This window comes from Amblyraja radiata, chromosome 15, assembly GCF_010909765.2.
Source record: "Amblyraja radiata isolate CabotCenter1 chromosome 15, sAmbRad1.1.pri, whole genome shotgun sequence".
NCBI classification, from domain to species: domain Eukaryota; kingdom Metazoa; phylum Chordata; class Chondrichthyes; order Rajiformes; family Rajidae; genus Amblyraja; species Amblyraja radiata.
In genome coordinates, this window is record NC_045970.1 from 36,054,618 (window position 1) to 36,077,981 (window position 23,364).

Consider the following 23,364-nt stretch of genomic DNA (forward strand, 5'->3'; position numbering starts at 1 on the left):
CTGTTAACCATTTTACGGAAGATCCACTTGCGTATACAGTCTGAAGCCAGCCTCGCTGATCATCTTAAGATGTTAGAATCCAATACCCATTTATAAAACTCTACATGCCTTTAACCTGTGTGGAAAATCTCTTCCAGCTTTCGCCTTTATGCTCAGCTGCATTTGTCCTCGCCTCAGTTGGATAAGGAGGGATGGAGATCATGTGCAGGCAGATGAGATTAGTTTGACTAGGCATAATGTGCGACAGACATGTGCTGGAGAACCCGTTCCTGTGTTGCACTGTTCTATCTTCTCAATGACAACAAAATAATCCCAGGCTTTTTGAACTGTTTTATTAACATTTTCTCGTCCAGTGCCAACACGTGGCAGCACAGTTTGCAATACGTCTGCATGGTAAAACATTGGATGACAATGTAGTAAAAGCTACTGTCGGAATGGACCTATTCATTCGTTACCATCGTACAGGGACCTAGCTCTACAGCAGCCGAGACAAAGCAGTGGTCTTCAGTCAATTTTGGTCACTTGCCAAGACATATGTGCTTAGGTTAAAAACAAAATCAAACAAGTCTACCACTCAGATGAAAGCTACATAGTAAAATAAAGTGTTTTACTGCATTTACTGAGCAGAACCAGTTCAGTAGCATTCAGCAGTTCCCTTTGCAGTCAAGGTTAACAACTGCACAGTTAAAATAAACGACTGGCACTTACAAAACGTGGTTTACTTCTCCACTGTGGATTAGTGTCACTAGTACAAGTGGCACTATAGTTTCAAGGCTTTAAACTTTTCCCTTTTAAAATAAAACACTATTTTGTTCCTTTCATGCTAAACACTGAGGAGTGTTTTCAAACAGGAAGGCTCTCCGGCACAGGCATGAATTTAGTTCGTGATTTGTGATTTGAGATTAAACGGCAATATCCTTCACTTTATCCTCAACTCCACGCTTGCTTTTCTCCCTCCACCACCCCAACCCCTGCAGCGGTGAATAAATACTTAAAAACAAGTGCAGCCACTTTGTATCCCTTCATTTCAACCATTAGTTCAGCAAACCAGAGTGATGTTGAAAATGACTGTAGTAGCAATCTGAACAACTTGATCCTTGCTTTTAAGTTGCAATGCATTCACTTTGTGCCTGTTATTGGTAACAATTGTTTGCATGTGGCAATCAACGTTTGACGTTGGAATTCATGACTTGTTGGTATCGGCTTATATTGAAACATTTACAGAAGAACAAATAAGTTAAATTATATTACATGCCACAACATTAACACGCAGGGGGGTTGCTCCTAATGAATGTTTCCTGCTTGTCCATTCTCTCCCTGAGCACTTGATTAAATAGCACTAAATGCTTGTAGCCTGCAGGGGTGAACACCCCATCTAGTGGACGCACAGGCAGTATATGTTACGGGAGACACATTAAAGCGCTGGGATATATATATTTTCTTCATACTGAGCTATGCTAATATTTTTAATTCAGGGACGTGCAATTTGTCTACGCACAACAGGTTATAAATCCTTTACCAGTCTCAAAAGCAAATAGAAACAAAAGCCAGTTTAAATTCCCATTCATACCACGCTTTTAATAGTCACACAGCAGACACCACAGTTTCCATTTTCCTCCATCCCTTGCTCTGCCCTATCATTGAAGCCTCCAACAAAATCAAGTCAGTGGATGTAGCCAAATTACACTTGCCATAGTTTAGTGTAATAGGTTTGACATGTATGTTAGCTGTGAATGACAATGCAATTGGAGAAGGAAAAGGGAAGGGGAAATAGAAAAACACTTGAAATGGACTGAAACCTCTTGTCTTGATCACATGCGTCCCAAAACCCAGTCTTTTTCTCTCCTCCATGTTCTCATGTACACACATTCACCTTCTCACAGGCATACACCATACCCAGACAAGCAAGATCACGTCATCTGGACAGACTCTGCCAAGTACTTTAGAACGTTTTCCTGTGGATTGCTCTGGCCCCATCTTCCTCATATTCCTTTTTCGATACCCACATTTTCTTGAACGTGTCAAGTGATGCCAGGATAGAGCCACTGAAAACAAACATTGAAAGAACATTAACACAAATGTATTCTTCAATGGGTATTGATTTTACTATAATACTTTAAAAAAAGGTTATATTGTTATTTTTTATTGCCAAATCTTTATAGTTAAAAACTTGCACATGTGCCGCTACCATTGTCACCACCAATTCCTCATAAAACATCTTCTCTTCCTGCAATTCTTTGGATTATCTTTAATCAGACTTTATCGTGCACTAAACGCTATTCCCCTTATTCTTTATCTGTGCACTGTGGACAGCCTGATTGCAATCATGAAAAGTCTTTTCACTGACTGCATAGCACACAATAAAAAAACGTTCACTACCTCAGTACACGTGACAATATAATAAACTAAACTAATTTCCTTTTCCACTCCATGAATTCACCATTGCCCAAATCAATATGCAGCTTTCCCACAATAGTTTGAATCCCTCCCATCAGATTAACACCCTGATAAACCATTGTCAAAGCCATGAACAATATCGTGACTGTAGCAAATTATCTCTCCATTATTATTATTGCCCCACCTGGACACTGTCAGAGCTGGGTGGGACTGGTTTCTCCCAACTCAATTCCTTCCAAACAAAAAGACACAAAGTGCTGCAGTAACACAGTGGGTCAGGCAGCATCTCTGGAGAGTGTGGACAGGTGCTATCCACGTTCTCCAGAGATGTTGTCTGACCCGCTGAGTTCGGTGGGCGGTGCGACTTTCGTCAGCAGCGGCCTCTGCAGTCCGTCTGCGTTTTTATTATTTTATGTCTATGTTTTTATGTAGTTTTTGTTATTTTTTGTTGGGGTATGTGTGGGGGGGGGAGGGGGTAACTTTTAAATCTCTCCCTGCACGGGAGACCCGACCTTTTCTTTGTCGGGTCTCCGTTGTCGTTGGGGCTGCAACGAGGAGCGGCCTCCAACAGGAAGACCGGGTGCTGTGGTGCCGACTACTCACCTCACCGTCGCGGAGCTGGCCGAGTCCAGAGCGGGTGGAGCTGTGGTGGACGCTGCTGCGGCCCGACCTCCGGAGATTCGGTGGCTGCAACTGCGGGTCTGGCGGACAGTGACACCGGGAGCCCGCGGGTCCCTGCTGGGAGACCGCTTTTCGGGGCTTCCGCAACGGCGACTTCTCCCGCCCGAGTTGCGGGGTTGAAGGGCTCCTGGAGCGGGGCCTACATCACCGCCCCGCGCGACTGCGAGCGCCCGCCGGGGGCTCTAACACCAAGAACCCGGTGCGCGACCTTGCATCACCCGGCGTGGCTTTAATGGCCGCGGGACAATCGCCATCGCCAGCCGGGGGCTTTGACTTTGACTCTGACATTGGGGGGGAGAGTGCAGTGGAGAGATAAGTTTTTTTGGCCTTCCATCACAACGATGTGATGGATGTTTATGTTAATTATGTTGTGTCTTGGGTCTATTTGTTTGTAATGTATGGCTGCAGAAACGACATTTCGTTTGGACCTCAAGGGGTCCAAATGACAATAAATTGAATTGAATTGAAAAACTCCACCAGATTGTGTATTTTTTTGTAAGCCAGTATCTGCAGTTCCTTTGTCTCCATACCTGCCCTCATCTACATGTTAAAAAGGCACTCCACAAATACAAGGCTCTCTCCTCCCTCCACCCCCACACAATTAATCTGAAGAAGGACCCTGACCTGAAATGTTGTCTATCCATATTCTCCAGGAATGCTGCCTGACCCATTAAGTAACTCCACCACTTTGTGTCTTTTTTGTATACTGGCATCTGCACTTCTTTGTGAATACAGGTCCGCCACTGATTTTCCAGCAGCACCCTTGGTTCTAGGGCATTGGTGGCTTTGCCGGACCAACAGAGGTCACGGCCTCCGAGATGAGTCGAACGGTACCGGAACTGTCCACCTAAGCCGCTGGGGAGTCGAGATACCGGCCCGTAAAGTGGGCCTGGGGAGTTGGATCGGGGTATGGATCAGCCATGATCATATGTTGGAGAATCAATATGATCTTCCCTCACAAGACAGCCGACTGTTCTGATACTGTTCAACACCGTGTACTTCAGAAGATGCCAATAGCCTTTGTTGTTCAGTAAAGGCAGCAACAGGTGAACCATGCCTCCCCCACCATGAGCATTACCAAACCATACTTTGTTCATTTTAAGCAGAGATCGTGGATGTCATGATGCAGCAATGAGTACCTACCCTATCCATGTGGAATACAACCTCTCCTGGGGAGCAGAAATCTACAAGAAAACATATACAGAAAGGATAAACCATTTCATTGTACTGCAATGCCTACACAAGTCCGCAAGATCTAATTTGCAACATTTTCTGGGCGGGAGTTTCAATTTGAGGAAAGACATTGTTAAGCGGGAAAGAGTACAGAGAAGATTTACAAGGATGTTGCCAGGACTTGAAGGCCTGAGCTATAGGGGGAGGTTGGGCAGATTGGCACTTTATTCCATGGAACACAAGGCTGATTGTATACAAGATCATTAGAGTGAATGCACAGTCTTTTACCCAGAGTCAAGAACCAGGGGACATTAGTTTAATGTGAGAGGGGAAGGATTTAATAGGAACCCAAGGGACAACCTTTTCTACACAGAGGGTGATGAGTATATGGAGAGGAGGTGGTTGAGACAGATACTATAACAATACTTAAAATACACTTGGACATGTACATTGAAAGTAAAGGTTTAGAGGGATATGGGTCAAACAAATCATTCAGTCTAACTGTGCACTGGGCTTGAGGGGCTGAAGGTGTTGCCTTTTTTGGATACAAGAGGGTGCAGATGTTGGAATGTTCAGCAAAAAACAAACTGCTGGAGGAACTCCAGAGACGATTTGAGAATAGGAGCAAAGAGGTCCTTCTGCAGTTGTACAGGGCCCTGGTGAGACCACATCTGGAGTATTGTGTACAGTTTTGGTCTCCTAATTTGAGGAAGGACATCCTTGCTAGTGAGGCAGTGCAGCGTAGGTTCATGAGGTTAATCCCCGGGAAGGCGGGACTGTTATACGAGGAAAGATTGGAAAACTGGGCTTGTATTCACTAGAATTTAGAAGGATGAGAGGGATTCTTAAAGAAACGAATAAAATTATGAAAGGACTGGACAAGCTAGATGCAGAAAAAATGGTCCCAATGTTGGGGGAGTCCAGAACCAGGGGCCACAGTCTAAGAATAAAGGGGAGGCTATTTAAAACCTTTTTCACCCAGAGAGTTGTGAATTTGTGGAATTCTCTGCCACAGAAGGCAGCGGAGGCCAATTCACTGGATGATTTAAAAGAGGGCTAGATAGAGCTCTAGGGGCTAGCGGAATCAAGGGATATGGGGAGAAGGCAGGCACGGGTTACTGATTGTGGATGATGAACCATGATCACAATGAATGGCGGTGCAGTCTCGAAAGGCCAAATGGCTTCCTCCTGCACCTATTGTCTATGTTTCTATAACTCAGCTGATCAGGCAGCATCCATGGAGGGAAATGGACAGATGATGTTTCAAGTCGGGACTCTGAAGATTGGTCCCAACCCAAATCGTCATCTGTCCATTTTGCTCTACAGATGTTGCCTGACCCACCGAGTTCCTCCATCAATATGCCTTTGCATTATTCCTGTCCCTTTGTTCTGAAAAACTAAAAAAAAAAGGCAGGAGAAGAAACTGTGGATGTGCATGCACATAGACGTGGGAGAATAAGACAGTCCATGCAGAGGCATTGTGTGTGGTGGTATGTCGGGCATCCTTAATAAATTGAGACTGAATCATGAAACATTTTTATACTGTGAAGCAAGGGACTCTTCAGAACAACGAGGAAGGTGTTGTACTGACTCAAGCAAGAATCTGATCTGTCTTTTCATTCCAGGTGTTATGTTTAAGAAATGCTTGTGGATACAAGTATGTGACAATTATGATAACAGATGTGTGCAATGAAGGTTAGGGGATTAACAGAGATTGAAGGGATCATGAGCTATTGTACAAGGAGGTCATTGTACCAAGGGTTACTTCAGAAAGATCTCACTTGAAAAAGCTTAACCATAAACAACTACAATTGTTTACTTGAATAAACTTATCAAGGGATTTCGGAGAGACAAGTTGGAGGTCAAATCTATGACGTATGTAGAATATCAAGTATTAAGACCTATGGATTTGAACAGGTCTTCACTGAACATTATTGAAGGAAACCAAGAACTAATATGAGTATGAAAAAAGACCCAAAGTGCTGGAGTAACTGCGAGTCAGGCAGCATCTCTGGAGAACATGTTAAGGTGACGTTTCAGGTCGGAATCCTTCTTCAGGCCTGAAACGTCACCTATCCATGTTCTCCAGAGATACGGCCCGACCCACTGAGTTACTCCAGCATTTTGTGCTTTAAAAAAAATAATAAACCGGCATCTGCAATTCCTTGTGTCTACTAATCTGTGTATAGCTGGGATGATCATTCAATCCAAGGATTAATAAATGGTGAACCATGGACTCAATTTACCAGTCGCTCAGACTTTCAGTTTGTCCTAGGAACCAGAGACAAATTGCAGGGTGAGACCAGGGCGGCACAGAGGGTAGAGCTGCTGCCTCACAGCGTCTCAAACCCGGTTTGATCCCGACCTTGGGTGCAGTGTGTGTGGAGCTTTCACATTCTCCCTGTGACGGTGTAGGTTTCCTCCCACATCCTAGAGACTTTCAGGTTTGTAGGTTAATTGGCCTCTGTAAAATTGCCCCGAGTGTGTAGGGAATGGATGAGAAAGTGGGATAACATAGAACTAGTGAGAACGGATGATCGGTCATCGGGGTGGACTCGGTGGGCCGAAGGGCGTGTGTACATGCTGTATCTCTAAAACAAACAAAACTAAAATCATCACTAGCGTGAAAGGTAACAATACCTTTATTTTTATATCTTTGGGTGCCAATTTCTTTACTTCACTCAGCAGTCTGTCACCGAATCCTGTGGTTTAACAAAAATAATTTAGAACAGTTGGCAACAAAGGTGAAAGGAAGCAACAGATTTTTCAGATATATATTATATCTGTCTAGTGACATAAATCAAATATCTGTTTTGGAAAGTGACAAACTATGCACACAGATCCATCAACAACTGAAAGATATCCCAAAATCTAATCAGAAATCAATCATACATTCAGTAGCAGAATAAGTGATACGCAGATGTCTCGATTGTAATGTATTCTCTTTCCGCTGACTGGTTAGCACGCAACAAAAGCTTTTCACTGTACCTCGGTACATGTGCAATAAACTAAACTCAAACTCAACAGATTATCACTGAAATAGAAACCTACCTCTGTCTTACTTGTCTCTTACCTGTGATTTTCAAACAACAGACTGAATTTTAGGTGACTTCTAACAACCTTCCCCTGCTGTATCTGCTCCCCTCCCCCCACCTCCCTGTGTTATTGTAGCACATTGTGGAATGAATGAGATAATGCAGCAGTTATAAATAGACAGATAAGATTTATGCATTTGGAACCACCTGTCTGATTTAACTGGCAGTGTCTTACTTCACCTACTTTTCCTGTACTTGTTACTTTGGCAATGTCAAAGACAGATCTGCAATTGTGTAAACAAAATGGAGTCATGCTTCATAAGCTAATATATCTCACAATTTCTCAATGTGAATCTGTTTGTGTTTTTACATCTATGCTAGAAGGCTTTACAATTTAATCACATTTCCTCTCCCATGTTGTCTGTCCTTTGTTTGTGCCTTCCGATCCCAGTAAAAAAATAACCACTGCCATTTTTAAGAACAACATTAATTTTTAGCCAGGGGTGACTCCTGAGAATTCAGAAGTCAAGTCAACAAAGGGATGGAGGAACTCAGCTTGCAAGTTCCTTCAGCACTTTATTTATACTCAAGTGTTTATACTTTATTTATACTCAATTTATACTTGCAGTCTCTTGTATCTCAAGTCAAGTTTATTGTCACATGTGTAAGGACTTCTTCTGTGGGACTTCCGACCCGAAGTGTCACCAATTCCTTTTCTCCAGAGATGCTGCCAGTTATTCCAGCATTTTACGTCTATCTTACTGTCATATGCACAAGTACAGTGAGTAAAGGTACAACAAAGAACTAGCTTGCAGCAAGCAACACGGACTCAAAGCACATGCAAAATATAAATGATACATAAATTGCACGTAAATTCTCTAAGACAGTGAAAAGAAAAATGTGCAAAAAATAAAGACGTTTGTGTAAAACAGAATTGAAAAACAACTCCATCGTAGTGTAAGATGTAGTCTGCAGCTTTCCATTACAGTGGGCAAGGGGGTTGTGCAGATCAAATCAAGAACCTGATGGTTGGAGAGCTGTTCCTGAACCTGGGGGTGTGGGATATCAGGCTTATCTCCTGCCCGATGTTAGCAGCAAGAAGAGGGCATTGGAATTCTGAAAGGGAATTCTCTGCCACAGAATGCCGTGGAGGCCAAGTCAATGGATATTTTTAAAGCAGAGATAGATAGATTCTTGATTAGTACGGGTGTCAGCAGTTATGGGGAGAAGGCAGGAGAATGGGGTTAAGATGGGGAGATAGATTGAGTGGTAAAGTAGACTTGATGAGCCGAATAGCCTAATTTTGCCCCTATCATGGATGACCTTATGGGGATGCTTAATGATACATTTCTTGAGGCAGATGCTCTCAATGTTGGGGAGGGCTGTGCTCGTGATGAACCCGGGCTGAGTTCAATACTCTCTGCAGCCTCTTGTGTTCCTGTGCATTGGAACTGCCATCCCAACAGTCGGAATACTTTCTACATTACATCTGTAGAAGTTTGTGAAGAGTATTTGGTGACATGCCAACTCTCTAAACGTCCAAGAAAGCAGAGGCTCTAGTTACACTAATTAAACCCAGTGGATGGCACTGTGTACTTCCAGACGCTTCCTTGCATTAATGAATCATCCACACAGGGGAAAATTACAGACTACAAGATCCAAATAATAAGCCGACAATTTCCTTTCATGAATGTCTGCAGTCTGAAGAAAGGTCCCGGACCCGAAAAGCCACCCATCTTTTTTCTCCAGAGATGCTGCCTGACCCGCTGAGTTATTCCAGTACTTTGTGTCTATCTTTGGTTTTCGCATTGTCTGATTTACTTAGAAAAACTGATAATTTATTGTGTATTTAATTGCTGCTGTTGCGCCTAACGTGCCTGTAAAACTGCCGCAAGTTAGACTTTCAATATTTTGGTTTAAATCTGGTGCATTTGACAAGAAAAGGCATGCATTTGTGAAGGGTACCAACCAGAAATGTGACCTATCCATGATCTCGAGATGCTGCCTAACACGCTGAGTTACTCCAGCACTTTGTTAGTTTTAGTTTTTATAAAAAGGACGCAGTTACAATAGAGGTAGCCCAATTCGACAACATACCTTTGAATAAAGTTGAGCCTCCTGACAAAACTATGTTCGAGAATAGTGTTCGCCTCAAGTCCATATCAGATTTCTGGATTGCAAACACCAAGACTTCATGGATTCCTTCACACTCTTCACCGATCAGGTCGGGCCGAAACAGAAGCTCCGGAGCACGAAAGCGCGCTGGGCCTATCTGCAAATAAATATCTGCTCATCCTTTTTGCCATACACAGGACATCACCAGAATAGAATAAGTAATTCTCTGAACATTCACTCTGGTCAGAATGCTGTTAGTTATGTCTGCATATTTAAGACATAAATGTTTCCAGAAACTGAATTTATTGGTAGAAATGCATTTATTGATTACATCTGGAAAAATTTAAAGCAAATTATTTCCATCAGGATCTAATATACTAGCCAGAAATCCAATGGTGCTCATGGATGTAAACTTCATATCTGTGCAGCAAATGTATGTAATTACATAAGCAATGTAGAATAAAACCCTTGGGCTTTTTCTGGGCACTATGATGAACACATGGAGACTTAGAAAGGCAAGATCTGATGTAACAGTCATGTGCATTGATGTAAAATACTTAGTTTAGTTATGGGGGAGGAGAAAGGAGGCAAAGAGTTGCCAGTTATGTCGAAAACTGAAAATAAACACCGAGGAATAAAATTGCTTTGTGGTTGTACAACATTTAAATATTTCATTGACACCACAGTTCCAATAGACTTTACTTTAGACCATAGAGATACATCGTGGAAACAGGCCCTTTGGCCTACCGAGTCTGCGCCAACCAGCGATCACCCTGTACACTAGCACTATCCTACACACTAGGGACAATTGACAATTGGTTTTACCAAAGGGAGAACGTACAAACTCCGTAGACAGCACCCGTAGTCAGGATCGAACCCGGGTCTCTGACGCCATAAGGCAGCAACTCTACATCTGCGCCACTGTGCCGTCCTGGTCATATAATATGGCCACTATTCCTCCACTTGCAAACGGGCCCAGCACAAAGCTGCTTAATTAAAGAATGCAAGGCAGTACTCAAAATAAAATTTAGTTTGTGTTGCGACATCCTACTGTTTTAGTTTAAATTATTCACAGATTCTGCCTCTGTAATCTATTGTAGAGATGGATTATCCTGCAGGGTTGAATCTGTGCCTCTTATTGTGTTCTGAACAAACAAGTTTAGCAATCACGAGTTGAGAATGGTGCCTTACTTCAATTGTGCTCCCATCAGGCAGAATGTATTGGGCTTTCTCTGTCTCTAGAGTCTCATCTTTTTGGGGATTTATTGACAGGTAGCAGGCACGCTGTGAAACAGAAAAGATAAATTTGCAAGTCATTTCCCAGAACGGTCAAATGCGCATTCAAAATTAAAGTAACAATTTTAAACCTTGGTTCTCCAAGAAAGAACCGATAAAATGAGGACATTCTTTAATAGACGAAGACAATAGGGCTTTTAGTTTAGTGTAATTTACAGCGCGGAAGCAGGCTCTTCGGCTCACCGAGTCCACATCGACCAGTGATCCCCGCACTCAACATTATGCACTAGGGACACGTTACAATTTATTTACCAAGCCAATTTGGAGTGTGGGAGGAAACCAGAGCACCTAAAGAAAACCCACCTAGATCACGGGAAGAACGTACAAACTCCATGCAGACAACACCCATAGTCAGGATCGAACCCGGGTCTCTGGCAGCAACTCTGCTGCTGTGCCACCGTGTCGCCCTACAAAATGACTTTTTCTAAACTGACCTTCTGACACTATCTCTTAACCAAGTTTTAGTTTAGAGATATAGCATGGAATTAGGCCTTTCTGCCCAACTGGGTCCACACCATCGATCACCCGTTCACACTAGTTCTGTTATCCCACTTTCTTATACATTCCCCACACATTAGGGGCTATTTAAAGAGGCCAATTATCTTACAAACCCACATATGTTTGGAAAATGGAGCACCCGGAGGAAACTCACGCAGTCACAGGAAGAACGTACAAACTTTCTACATAGAGCACCCATGTTCAGGTTCGAACCCGGGTCTCTGGGAATGTGAGACAGCAGCTTTACCATTTGGCGTTTGAATATCAAAGACAAAATTCACGATTTGCTCATGTTACATTAAAGACTCATTACTAATTTTATAAAAAGTAAAAGACTTATGCAATTACTCGTTCTAAACTGCAGTGGACTTCAATAAAAACAAAACCTATGTTCAGGGTAAGAAAGCTCAGATTCAATCTGCTTTCAGCATTAATATGTAGGAAGGAATTGCAGATGCTGATTTATACCGAAGGTAGATGCAAAATTCTGGAGTGACTCGGGATCAGGCAGCATCTCTGGAGATAAGCAATAAATGATGTTTCGGGTCAGACCGAGACTGACCCGGAACGTCACCTTTTCCTTTTCTCCAGAGGTGTTGCCTGACCCGCTGAGTTACTTCAGCATTTTGTGTCTGCTTTCAGTATTGTTGGTCGATCTTAGCCATGGAGGCAAATTGAATTGTATTATTAGTTAGCAACGTATTCTCAGCATTTCATCCAATTTCACAGCTCAAATAGCATTTATCCTGGTAGTAAAACAAAACAAATATAAATGTTTACCTCTTTGATTGTTTTCACAATCTCAAACTCCGACGACGTATGAAAATCATATCCTTCTTTTCTAAGGAAGAGGCGCAAATAGCGAGACACGTCACGCCCAGCGATGTCAATCCTCATGATGGAATGTGGCATCGCGAACCCTTCATATATAGGAACTGCATGTGTGACTCCATCTCCTGAATCTAACACCACACCTGTAGTTCTACCTGTGGCATATCTTCAGAAAAGTAGAGCAGAAAAACACATTTACAAGAAAGACAAACATGTTGTTTATCAAGTCTGATAAGCTGATGAAATACGACAATAAATGAACTTCCGAGAAGGAATTTTATTTTTTGGGGGGGATCCATCAATAAACATATTTTGATAGCAAGACTAGCCTTTAGCCCTTCCCTGGGTTAGTTATACGAGAAGATTCAGGTAAAACTTGATTTAAATTAAGTCAGATTTTAACTTTCACTGCATATTCCTACCTTAAAACGCCAAAAGGATTTGTAAAGTGATTTTACTCCCAATTGGAAGCCTTCCACATTCTTGGACGAAGTTTAGGCAATGACGAACAAAAGGAATTGTGCTGGTGAATACCAACTTGGTTCAGTTGACAAGTGCTCCTTTCCAAGCAAGAATATTTTAGCCTGAACCCCCATTAAGCTTTTAATATGATGACAATACATTGATGTAAGGAAGTTTTCTGAGATCCTAACTATTTGCTTGTTTTCACAATCTTAAACCCCGATGACGTATGAAAATCATATCCTTTCTTTTCTTGGAGGGCAACAAAAAATCTCAGAAGACTGCATTTCAAATATTAATATATTTATGAATATGAAATACTAACAGACTAAGCACAGCCTGCATTGAGATGAACAATGCAGGCACGTTGAAGGTCTCGAAGAAAACCTCAGCGGCACGTTCACGGTTTTTTCTTGGATTCAATGGAGCTTCAGTGAGGAGTACAGGATGCTGAAAGATTTAATTAAAAATATGTGTCATTCTCTTTTTCAATTAAATAGATTTTCATTTGCTCTACAAATATAGCAAAATTTGAATAGCAAAAATTAAAAGTTGACGATTCAGTTAAAAATTGGGGGGGGGGGGGGGGGGGGGTGGGGGGGGATATCCACTCAGCAAATGATTACATTTGCAGGCAAAATACAATTAATTTGATTTATTTTGCCTAGCCAACTATGTCAAGCCAATAAAGTTACTTTTTAAAGGCAAACAATTACAAAGGAACACCAGGGTGTTGTGACTTGTACAGGAAGTACAGGGCAATGGAACTATCATGCAGAACATTTTGCTGTAGGTGGGAAAGGTATTTTTTGGCAGCCACAAGTCAAAGATATTTCAGTGTAGTAAATGATACACGCTAGTAAATGATTAAATAACTTTCCAATTTAGCTAATTATTGAAGGGGCAGATTAATTGGCATTCTTCTGTATGCATCCGATTGTCCACATAGTAATGTTAACAGCACACGTACTTCCTGCTGTGAGGCTACATGTTCCCCTGGAGGACTGTATTAAAAATAAAGTCAAGATTCATGCACAGAATCTTTGAAGAATGCAGCTGATTGCATTAGTTGAAGAAAGCGCTTTTTCTGGGCGGGGGGCATTAAATAATGGGAAACAAAAGGCAAAGTCAGCAAATATATAAGGAACATGTGTAACAATGCGGGAGAGATATAGGAAAGACAAGAGGTGAAATTATATGCATAAAATCAGATCAAGGAATTTAGCAAAGCTTTCCAATAAAATCCACTGGAGTGTGTATGACAGAGCTGAAGTGTGTATGACAGAGCTGGAGTGTGGAGCACAGAGTTAGACATGCTGCACTTAAAGCTGCCAACATTTGTTCTCAAATGAACCATGACTACTTGTGTTAGTTGTCAAATGCCAGCCAGCAAAAAAATAATAATATTTTCTAATCAAGAATCTTCGAGAAAGTCATGACAAAATAGCAAGAAGCAAAGATTTAAAAAATGGTGCATAGCCCAGGTTCAATCAGCCTGAGAATCTCATATTTGCCAAGTTTTGTCAGAGCATTTCAGTATTCTAATACCTGAAAATCAGCATTTTACTGAGGAAAGCAGTATTTTTACATGGTGCCATTTTGCTGATTTTTCTTTTCTATGTGCAGTCATACCCATGTAACTTAGCTACCAATTGACATGTCTTCTATGCACCTTACTTGACAGTGCATTCATTGCCATCTCTTTGTATACTTCTGTTTGAACGACTGCTTCCTGCTTTTACCACCAGATGATGATGTAGAAGCCATTTTGGAAGCTTCCCTCGCTCTCTCTCCCTCCTTCTTCTCTTTACATCCCTCTCTCCCCCCCCTTTTCCTCCCTCTCTCCTTCCTTTCTTTCTCCCTCCCTCTCTTATTCCCTCCCTCCCTCACTCCTTCTCCCTCCCTGAACAGTCTGTGACCCACAGCACTATGTGTAAAGGCAATAGTGCTCCATCCAGCTGGTAGTGCTATAATTAGAACCCATAGGGCTGTTCATTTAAATTTCCACCCGCTAAACTGACAGCGCTGTTTAAACCAGGAGCGGGACAGGCAGATCAAATCTTACAAAAATAATCATCTAGATCCTGAAATGTAAAATACTAATCTGCTATTATTTTTAGTTACAATATGACTTTTTACATCCTTGCATTTTTTAAGCAGCAAGATGAAACAGGAAGTCGGGCCGATTTAAAAATAAAATCCATATTTTACAAAACCATTCCGTACATCCGTATTCTTATCGCATTTCCTTACAAAATACAGAAAATCCGTACTACTTGACAGCTCTGTATTTGTATTTGAATGCAACATTTATTATGCTTGGAAAAGGTGGACAAACCACACAGAGATTCTGTCATCTGATGTGTTGCCATTCATTCAACCGAATAGTAACTCCATTGATTTTCCGGCATAATTGGTTCTTTACGGCCTTGCCGGATTATCCCCTTTGCCGGCCGACAGAGGTAACGTAACAATAATTCATAATGATAATATCCAGAGAAGATGGGAGAGGCGAGAGCACAGTCACTGGCACACAATTTATAAAGTTAAAGCGCTGGGCGAACCAAGCTCGGCTGCCGTTCAGCGACCGTTGTGCTGCGCTCTCCGTCTGTCTCCGAGCCGGGCCCACTCTCTTGATCTGGAAGCAGGCAACTCGCAGCCCTGAGGCTCTTACATGCTCCCACTCAGATTTTTTTTTGCAAACACAAAAAAACGGATCCCACAGACATGGGGAAGACAGGGGGCACTCACGTATACCACAGCTGTGAAGAACTGTTTGTCCGGATTAAAGGAGGTGCCGGACCATCAGTTACCAGAAAATCGGTGATGGGCCTGTATTTATAACTTTCAATGTTTTTGGCATTCAAACTCAAATTAAAACTGCAGACTTTGCAAGCAACGTTTGCGAGTATCATTAAAAGATTCAGATACATGGGAAATCAAACTCCCCCTACACCCGACATATTATATATGGGAATTACAGGATTTCACGCTGAGAACATCCACCTCACCTCTTCGGAGAAAGTCTGGAGTTGGTCTTTAGAATACACATACTGCCAGATCCGCTCCATATCATTCCAGTCTTTGACAATTCCATGTTCCATTGGATATCTGATGGTCAGGAGGCCCCTATGTTCCTATTCAATCAAGACAGAATTTAAATAAAAACACTTATTTTCTTTGCTGACAATATTTAAACTAAAATGAAATGAGAACGTTATGGCTGCGATTGTAGCTTGCCACCTGCTTAATTTTCTCCAAAGTCTGTTGATGATCATTTTAGCTCCACTTTCAATCTTCCTGCTTTAAACTCCTCCGACGTGCACATTCATGCAGCATTGCTGGGAGTGGGACAAAGGTGAGGAGCCCAGGGAATGGAGATCATGGAGGAAGCTCGTTGAGGAGTGGACAGGAGTGGGGGCAAAGAGATTTATGAAGACTTAATATATTGTCAAGGCAGTGTTGGGAACCACCACCAAAACAAGTTGGAACTTGCATGGAGAAAAAATAATAACCCAAACTACTCAGCATTGTCTCAGGTATGGTCAAACCATTTAACCATACTAAAACAGGCTTTAAACCTCTAGTAAAGAGCTTAGAGTCATACATTCATATGCAATGGAAATAGCCCCTTCGGCCCAACTTGTCCATGCTGACCAAGATGCTCTATCTAAGCTAGTCCCATTTGCCAGCATTTGGTCCTCATCACTCTAAACCTCAGGCAGCAAAAAGAATAGCTGATGTTTTGGGTTGTGTTACGTCACCTTATCCTTTTCCCCAGAGATGCTGCTTGACCCGCAGAGTTACTCTAGCATTTTGTGTCCATCTCCGGTGTAAGCCAGCATCTGGAGTTCCTTCCTACACGTTCCCTCTAAACCTTTCTTATCCATGTAAACGTCCAAATGTCTTTTGAATTTTGTTATTGTACCTACCCCAACTACTTCCTCTGGCTGCTGGTTCCATATATCCACCATCGTCTGTGTGAAGCTAGGGCATGTTTGATCAACAATTCCTCCTGAGTGCTTTGGGAAGTTTAATTTCTGCTCTCTCCCACCGCGCCCCTCCTTTCCCCCTCGTCCCCCCTCGCCCTAATTACGGAATTAAGTTTATCCTGTTTCCTGATGTACATCTCTTCCATTTAGTCTTATTGATGCTCTGCAATTCTAGACCACAGTTGTGCCAAAACATCTCATTATTGCAATTCCCTTTTCTTTTCTGAATCTGGTCCAGGAATGTTAATGCTGACAATGAATAGGAACACTGCTCCTTGACATAGGCAAAGCGTTTCAGAAAGCAGACTATTCAATCAGATATGCAGAAAATGAAATAAATTAAACAGGAATACCTCAGCTTTAGGTCCAATGAAAATATCACCTTCCAGGGCACCAGCCATAACACGTACATGCTTAGGCCTTCCCACACTATGCAAGAAATGGTTCATAAATAACATTAATTAAAAAAATGCTTTGATTTTTACCTTTGTAACATTAGTGCAATACAACTAAAACAGTATCAAAAACTTACTAAATACGCATAAGCTCAGTGGCGGACTGGGTGTAAACATATTGGTTGCCAGGAGACAAAGGGGGCCCACTTCATCAGGGGCCCACTTGATATAGGGGGCCCACTTCATCAGGGGCCCACTTCATCAGGGGCCCACTAGATATAGGGGGGCCACTAGATATAGGGGGCCCACTAGATATAGGGGGCCCACTTGCCATCAGGCAAGCTGACACCCTGGCCAGTCCGCCACTGCATAAGCTTGTGAGTTCTGTATCGCAAATTCTGCTGTGTCACTTTTCATATCATACAGAGCTGAATTTTACATGGCGTTCAAATAATCTGCACCCAAAATATCATTTTAAGAATCTGCCCCAGCCAATAGTTTATTATCATGTGTAGCGAGGTAAATTGAAAAGTTTTTTGTTGCGTGCTATCCAGTCAGCGAAAAGACTGTACAAGATTATAATCAGGTTGTCCACAGTATGCAGAATAAGGATAAAAGAAACAATGTTTAGTGCAAGATAAGGTCCAGTAAAGTCCAATTAAAGATAGTCTGATGGCCTCAATGCGCTAGATGGTAGGTCAGGACCGCTCTTTAGTTGGTGATAGGATGGTTCAGTTGCCTGATAACAGCTGGGAAGAAACTGTCCCTGAACTAGCAGGGGTACGTTTTCACACTTCTGTACCTCTTGCCTGATGGGAGAGGGGAGAAGAGGGAGTGTCCGGGGTGAGACTCATCCTTGATTATGCTGGTGGCCTTGCGAAGGCAGCGTTAAGTGTAGATGGAGTCAATGGAAGGGCTCTGTGCTCTCACTCCACATCCCCCCACTCGTAAGAAAGGTGAGGACAAGAGTCCTCCTTGTCCTCACCTTCCACCCTACCAGCCATCACATACAACAAATAATCCTCCAACATTTTCGCCACCTCCTACGTGATCCCACCACTTGCCACCTCTTCCTTTCTTCTTCCTGCCCCCCCACCCCACATCAGTCTGAAGAAGGGTTTCGACCCGCAACGTTGCCTATTTCCTTCGCTCCATAGATGGTGCCTCACCCGCTGAGTTTCTCAAGCATTTTTGTCTACCTTCAATGGAATGGAGGATAGTTTGCGTGATGGTCTGGGCTGCGTCCACAATTCTTGCAGTCTTGGAATGAGCTGTTCCCAAACCATGCTGTGTTGCATCACAATAAAATGTTGTCTAAGGCGCATCTGTAGAGGTTGGTGTGAGTTGTTGCGGACGCAATGAACTTTCTAAGCCTTCACACATTAACCAGATGAACCTTAATATTATCTGTAAAAGCCTTAAAGCCATAACAGTGCCCAAAGTGGGCATGGAAACGATAGGACTACAATGAAAAGATCCTGGCAGGAGGCTGCCAGATAGGGGTCTGTAAGGTGAAAGATGCTGTTGATTACCACCTGTCATGCAAGCATATACCCATTTGCTATCTGAAGACACAAAGTCCTGGAGTAACTCAGCGGGTCAGGCGGTATCTCTTCCCCAGACGTACCACCTGACCGGCTGAGTTACTCCAGTACTTTGTGTCTTCTTTTATAAACCTGCAGCTGCAGTTCCTTGTTTCCCCATGTTTTATCTGCTTCTGCGGGCTGAAGGAAAAGCCCAACTTTATTTGGCAGTGGAAGACACACAGTCCACACTGACCAAGGTTTCATCATTAAATTTTTTGTTCCCTAATGATCAGGAATATTAACCAAACTTCTTCCCCATATTAAATAGAGGAAGGGGGTTCTGGTCCCTTTAAGTCACTACAAGAGTCTTGAAGGAAGTTTCCGTTTATTTTGGTCACAAACAATAACTTGCTATGAACAAAAAAAATAAAAAATTAGATTTTAATTCCAACATTTCCTGTATATGCAACGCAGAAACAAAACCCATCAAGGTACCTTCCCAATGAAGTTCTTATGTTGTTACAAGATGTGCTAAAAATACATTAATCAGTGAGAATTAGTTGATGGATTGGCATCAGTAATGACAATTTGAAGGCGAGAAATGTTTCAAGCACAATTTTTGTGCATTGACCATCTGCCACTGCTCAGCTTAATCTACACTGTTTGCAGAAATCGGGTACAAATTTTCTTAAAATAGAATTTGTAATGGGAAGGTACTTACTAATTAGGGAAGCAGTACTTTGGAATCTGATCACCAGCAAACCCAGCTTTCACAACTCCTGAACCCTGCAATAAAAAGGATAAACACATATGAGAACAAACATATGTAAGCGGCAAACCGTCCAAATCAAGAACGAGTCTCACCCCGGACAATCCCTCTTCTACCTTCTTCCATGAGGCAAGCAATAGAAGAGGGTAGTGGGAGCATGAGAGGAAACCGGAGCACCCAAGGGAAAAGCACTCGGTCACGTGGAGAACATACAAACTCCGTACAGACAGCACCCACAGACAGGATCAAACCCGGGTATCTGGCTCTGTAAGGCAACAAATCTACAGCTGCACCACCATGCCACCCAATTCTATTGTTTTAACCACATGTTTTCCAAACTTTCTGTCTTATTCCTCCAAGTGAATCAAATTGCTGATTCATGATACAGTGCCCTCTATAATGTTTGGGACAAAGACCCATCATTTATTTATTTGCCTCTGTATTTCACAATTTGAGATTTGTAATAGAAAAAGAATCACATGTGGTTAAAGTGTACATTGTCAGATTTTATTAAATGCCATTTTTATCCATACCATGTTGCCATTTTTATACATACCATGTAGAAATTACAGCTGTGTTTACACATAGTCCCCCCCATTTCAGGGCACCATAAATGTTTGGGACACATGGCTTCACGGGTGTTTGTAATTGCTCAGGTGTGATTTATTGCCCCCTTCATGCAGGGCTAAGAGAGCTCTCAGCACTTAGTCTTTGGAAACCTTTATTGCTGTTTATCAACATGAGGACCATCGTTGTGCCAATGAAAGTCAAAGAGAAATTATGACACTGAGAAACAAGAATAAAACTGTTAGAGACATCAGCCAAACCTTAGGCTTACCAAAATCACTGTTTGGAATATCGTTAAGAAAGAGAGCACTGGTGAGCTGTGTGGGAAGACCTCCACAGCTGATGACAGAAGAATTATCTCTATAATAAAGAAAAATCCTCAAACACCTGTCCAACAGATCAGAAACACTCTTCGTGAGTCAGGTGTGGATTTGTCATTGACAACTGTCTGCAGAAGACTTCATGAACAGAAGTACAAATGCTACATTGCAAGATGCAAACCACTGGTTAGCTGCAAAAATAGGATGACCAGGTTACAGTTTGCTAAGAAGTACTTAAAAGAGCAACCACAGTTCTGGAAAAAGGTTTAGTGAGACGAAGATTAACTTATAGATCAGAGTGATGGCAAGAGCAAAGTATGGAGGAGAGAAGGAACTGTCCAAGATCCAAAGCATACCACTTCATCTGTGAAACACGGTGGTGGGGGTGTTGTGGCCTGGGCATATATGGCTGCTGAAGGTACTGGCTCACTTATCTTCGTTGAGGATGCAACTGCTGATGGTAATAGCATAATGAATTCTGAAGTGTGTAGACACATGCTATCTGCTCAAGTTCAAACAAATGCCTCAAATCACATTGGCTGGGGGTTCATTCTACAGCAAATGATCCCAAACATACTGCTAAAGCAACAAATGAGTCAATCACCCGATCTGAACCCAATTGAGCATGTATTTTAAATGCTGAAGAGAAAACTGAAGGAGACTAGCCCCCAAAACAAGCATAAGCTAAAGATGGCTGCAATACAAGCCTGGCAGACCATAACCAGAGAAGACAACTAGCAAATGGTGATGTCCATGAATTGCAGACTTCAAGCAGTCATTGCATGCAACAAAATACTAAATATGACAACTTTCATTTACATGACATTGCTATGTCCCAAACATTATGGTGCCCTAAAACGGGGGGGGGGGGGGGGGGGGGGATATATATATAAACACAGCTGTAATTCCTACATGGTGAAACCAAAATGTACAAAAATGGCCTTTAATAAAATCTGACAATGTGCAAGTTAACAACATGTGATTTTTTTCGATTACAAATCCCAAATTGTGCAGTAGAGGCAAATAAATAAATGACGGGTCTTTGTCCCAAACATTATGGAGGGCACTGTACATAATTTGATTACCAGCTGCTAACAAGCCTTTCATTCATAGGCAAGTTACAACAGGGCACGCTAGAATTCCACGGAAGCATCACGACTGTTAAGTTGATATTGCTTTAACATGTAGCCACTATCTACCTAGCAACGATGGGAAAGAGAAATCACCCTTCTTCCTGCAAAGACTCTATCTCCTACTCCCACTTCCTCCGTCTATGCCGCATCAATGCCCAAGATGAGGTCCTCATTCTTTTGGGAACAGAGGTTCCCCTTTCCCATCATAGATGAGGCCCTCACTCATGTCTCCTCGGTACCCCGCAGCGCCACCCTTGATCCCCCTCCTCCTCGTCGCAACAGAAACAGAGTCCCTCTCGTCCCTACCTTTCACCCATCAGCTGTCGCATCCAACAAAAATTCTCCGAAATGTTAGCCACCTCCAATGGGATCCCAACACGTCACATCTTCCCATCTCCACCCCTTTCTGCCTTTCGCAGTGACCGTTCCCTCCGCAACTCCCTGGTTTGGGTGGGAAGGGATGAGTTAACCAGGGAGTTGCGGAGGGAATGGTGCCTTCCCCTGCAATCGCAGAAGATGCAACACCTATCCCTATACCTCCTCCCTCGACTCTGTCCAGGGACCCCGACAGTTCTTTCAGGTTAGGCAGAGGTTCACTTGCACCTCCTCCAACCTCATCTACAGTATCCATTGTTCAAGATGTGGATTCTTATACGAGACGAAACGCGGACTGGGCGATCGCTACGCTGAACACCTTCTCTCAGTCCACCTGAACCTACCTGATCTCCCAATTGCTAAACATTTTAATTCTCCTTACCATTCCCACACAGGCCTTTCCGTCCTAGGTCTCCTCCATTGTCAGAGGGAGGCTAAATGCAAATTGGAGGAACAGCATCTCATATTTCGCTTGGGCAGTTTAGAACATCTAAAGAACATCATAAGAACATCTAAATCATCTATATTTTGTGTTATTGTCTATACATGATCAATATTTTCATACTAAATATCTGAAAACTTCCACTGTAAAGTTTTAGTGAGATGTTTAGTATGAAAACATTGACCATGGATAGACAATAATACAAAATATAGATAATTTAGATGTACTTATGACATGATTGTGCAAAAAATAATGATTTTGATTATCTTGAGAGTGGATGTTTCTGGCTTTAGAAAAAAATGTCTGTGTAAAACGGCCCGTGCCTGCTGCAGTGTTATATCTAAGAGTAAAATTTATGGGAATTAAACATTCAAATCCTTCCATTTGGCATAGAAATTCATGACAAAGTGAGATTTTAAAATCATGTTATATTGTGAATTCTTGTGTGAATGGGATCGTTTGTTATTTGGATACTTTGGCTATTTAAAATTTTATTTTTAGCCTTTTCTTAAGAATGGGATAGATGTTTAGATCTAGTAATTGAATTTAGATAAATTTAATTGATTTGATGACACTGATATGTTTTTTTGTTGGGTATTTACTATTCACATTTTTGAAATTTCAAGGCAGTCTGGGTGTTTATTTCTGTCACAACGGTTAATTTTGTATTTAGCTATTTAATTAGGTAATTAACTAATTATATACTTTAATTTCAGCAGGGCTCGAAATTAACGGTTGCCCGGGTGCCACTGACCACTCAAAGCGCCGCCGGGCAACCTAAACACCGAGTCATTTTGCCCGGCTTGGCAACCAGGTTTGTACCGAAGATAGACACAAAAAACTGGAGTAACTCCGCGGGTCAGGCAGCATCTCTGGAGAAAAGGATTGCGACGTTTTGTGTCGGCAGTGACGGCTGAAAGATACTAGGTGAGGAAGGGTCGGAGCGAATGACGGGCCCCAAACAGCGGCTCCATCTCCTCCTCCTCCCGCCCCCCGCCCTGATAGCGGCCGCTGCTTGCAAACCCGCTAACGGCGCTTGCAAAACAAACCCTCCCACATGCCGAGGCCAGGAGGAGGAAGGGAGGGGGAGGCCTCGGCCTGCGGGAGGGATTGTTTTGAAGGCGCCATTAGGGGGTTTGTACGCAGAGGCCCTTATCAGCAAAGATACCCTGCACCTTCCCCTCATTCATCCTGTAGTGATCCCCCATTCATCCTGCACAGACCCTCCGATCCACACTGTACTGACACCCCCCCCCCCCCGTTCATCCTGCGCTGATCTCCCCCCCCCATCCATCCTGTACTGATCCTCCCATTCAAGAAGAATGGGGGGAACAGTCTGAAGAAGGGTCTCGACCCG

The 23,364-nt window shown here is 42.6% G+C and overlaps 1 protein-coding gene across 1 annotated transcript in view; it reads right to left on the reverse strand.

Moving 5' to 3' along the window:
• Positions 1–310: 310 nt before the first annotated feature.
• actr1a (actin related protein 1A) overlaps positions 311–23,364 on the reverse strand; it is a 38,419-nt gene continuing 15,365 nt past the window's right edge. The window contains exons 2-11 of the mRNA XM_033034032.1: positions 19,123–19,187; positions 16,834–16,909; positions 15,500–15,625; positions 12,814–12,938; positions 11,976–12,192; positions 10,593–10,685; positions 9,384–9,558; positions 6,892–6,953; positions 4,222–4,262; positions 311–2,045 (exon numbers count right to left, since the gene is read on the reverse strand). Coding sequence (XP_032889923.1) covers positions 1,943–2,045; positions 4,222–4,262; positions 6,892–6,953; positions 9,384–9,558; positions 10,593–10,685; positions 11,976–12,192; positions 12,814–12,938; positions 15,500–15,625; positions 16,834–16,909; positions 19,123–19,187 — 1,083 coding nt within the window. The 3' untranslated portion in view covers positions 311–1,942. The remainder of the gene's footprint in view (positions 2,046–4,221; positions 4,263–6,891; positions 6,954–9,383; positions 9,559–10,592; positions 10,686–11,975; positions 12,193–12,813; positions 12,939–15,499; positions 15,626–16,833; positions 16,910–19,122; positions 19,188–23,364) is intronic.